Raw genomic sequence first — 2,073 nt, forward strand, 5'->3', positions numbered from 1 at the left:
GGTCGTGCTCTTGTTCCACGGCAGCTCCACCATGAGCTCCAAGTAGTTTCTGGTCAGAGCATATTCCGGCATTGACTGAGGCATTTTTTTGAGTCTGTGGAGAAAGAAGACATAGCAAACGTGTTCAAGGATAAAGAATTCCATCAACACAGAAAAACCAAGCTGACCTCCACGTCTTGGTCAGACATATCATATATACAGGGCGTCCCAAAAGATGTACACACAACTTTGAATAATTATAAAGGCAGTGTTTACTAAAATACCTTTCAGTTTTTGCCCTAGCTGGTCTGGCTCAGTGGATAGGGTGTCGGCCTGCGGACTGAAGGGTCCCAGGTTCAATTCCAGTCAAGGGCACAGGCCTGGGTTGCGGGTTTGCTCCCCTGAAGGGGACCTGCAGGAGGCAGCCAATCAGTGATTCTCTCTCATCATGGATGTTTCTCGCCCTCTTTCCCGCTCCCTTTCTCTCTGACATCAATAAAGATATATCTTTTAAAAAAAATACATTTCAGTTTCAAAACTGAGCTATCAGCGGTTACAGTGTATACATTTGGGGGGAACACCCTGTATTTGTTAAATAAATCTGAAACAGTCCTTTTAAAATCTGGCTAACGACGCATTTCTTTTGCTCTGAAGGAACGCTACAAAACAAAATTAAAGCAACGCCCGCACACTGGGGGGAGGGGAGGGGACCCCGCATCTGACTCTGCCCTGGAAACGCGGCCTGGTCAGCGTAAGGACCCCCGGGGTCTCAGGTGGCACCACCAGGTCCTCCTCAGGGTGAGATCTAAGCGCCTCACTGTGTGTCACATGGTAATTATGTATTTTCTCTTATTTTTTTTACTAGGAAAAATCCTGTCCAGTGGGGGTGGGCGGAGCCTGCGGGGATCAGCCCTCTGTGGGAGCGCACTGACCACCAGGGGAAGCTCCTGCACTGAGTGTCTGCCCCCTGGTGGTCAGTGCACATCACAGGACTGGTCGACCGGTCATTCTGGTCATTCTGCCGTTCGGTCACTGGGCTTTTATTATAGAGAATTATCATTTTTAAAAATATATTTTTTACTGATTTCAGAGAGGAAGGGAGAAGGAGAGAGAGAAACATCCATGACAGAGAATCATGGATTGGCTGCCTCCTGCACGCCCCCCACTGGGGATGGAGCCCACAACCTGGGCCTGGGCCCTTGACCAGAATTGAAACTGGGACCCTTCAGTCCGTAGGCCAAAGCTCTATCCACTGAGCCACACAGCGAGCGGCTCGGCGGCCAGCTGGGGAGGCTGCACGGGCCTCCCTTGTGAAGGGCCGGCGCGCGGGCAGGCGTGGCGCTCACCTCTTGACCTCCTTGAGGCAGACGCGGCGGGCCGGCTCGGGCATGCTGGACGTGCGCACCTTGCAACTGCGGGCTCCCGCAGGCCCCGCGGGGGAGGCCTCACTCCCCCTCCCCCTCACTCCTGCCCGCCCACCACCGTCAACCAGCCGCTGGAGGCCGCCTGCAGCCGGGCCACCCTTCATGGAGTGTCCTGTGTGGTAGTGAAGGGATCACACATCGATGGGGGGGAGGAGTGGGGTGAGGGGGTCAGTGGGGAAAAGAAGGGGCCATCTGCGATACTTTCAACAATAAAGATAAATTTTTAAAAAGAGATGCCCTGGCCGGTTTGGCTCACTGGATGGAGCGTCGGCCTGCAGACTCAAGGGTCGTGGGTTCGATTCCGGTCAAGGGCATGTACTTGGGCTGCGGGCACATCCCCAGTGGGGGGTGTGCAGGAGGCAGCTGATCGATGCTCTCTCTCATCAATGTTTCTAACTCTCTATCTCTCTCCCTTCCTCTCTATAAAAATCAATAAAATATATTTAAAAAAAACCAAAAAACGTGAGAGTGAGAAATTGTCAGGGTAGTATCCTCGTGAGTTTGGAATTGTAAGTTAAAAAACCTGTTGTCTCACAACATGAAAGATGTTGTCCCTTTACTTTTAGTTTGGTTTGAAAGTTTTTTATTCCAGTCTGACTTTCTATTCCTTTGAGGTGAGTTTATGGACTGTTTCCTGTTCACATGCTTTCTGGTAATTTCTTTATTGGTG

At 51.2% G+C, this 2,073-nt stretch overlaps 1 protein-coding gene across 1 annotated transcript in view; it reads right to left on the reverse strand.

Annotated features, from left to right (window-relative positions):
* The window catches only part of LONP2 (lon peptidase 2, peroxisomal), a 41,171-nt gene that overhangs the window by 27,782 nt on the left and 11,316 nt on the right, over positions 1–2,073 (reverse strand). Inside the window, exons 5-6 of the mRNA XM_015564693.1 lie at positions 1,326–1,532; positions 1–94 (exon numbers count right to left, since the gene is read on the reverse strand). Coding sequence (XP_015420179.1) covers positions 1–94; positions 1,326–1,532 — 301 coding nt within the window. The remainder of the gene's footprint in view (positions 95–1,325; positions 1,533–2,073) is intronic.

This window comes from Myotis davidii, unplaced genomic scaffold, assembly GCF_000327345.1.
Source record: "Myotis davidii unplaced genomic scaffold, ASM32734v1 scaffold181, whole genome shotgun sequence".
In the NCBI taxonomy this organism is placed as follows: domain Eukaryota; kingdom Metazoa; phylum Chordata; class Mammalia; order Chiroptera; family Vespertilionidae; genus Myotis; species Myotis davidii.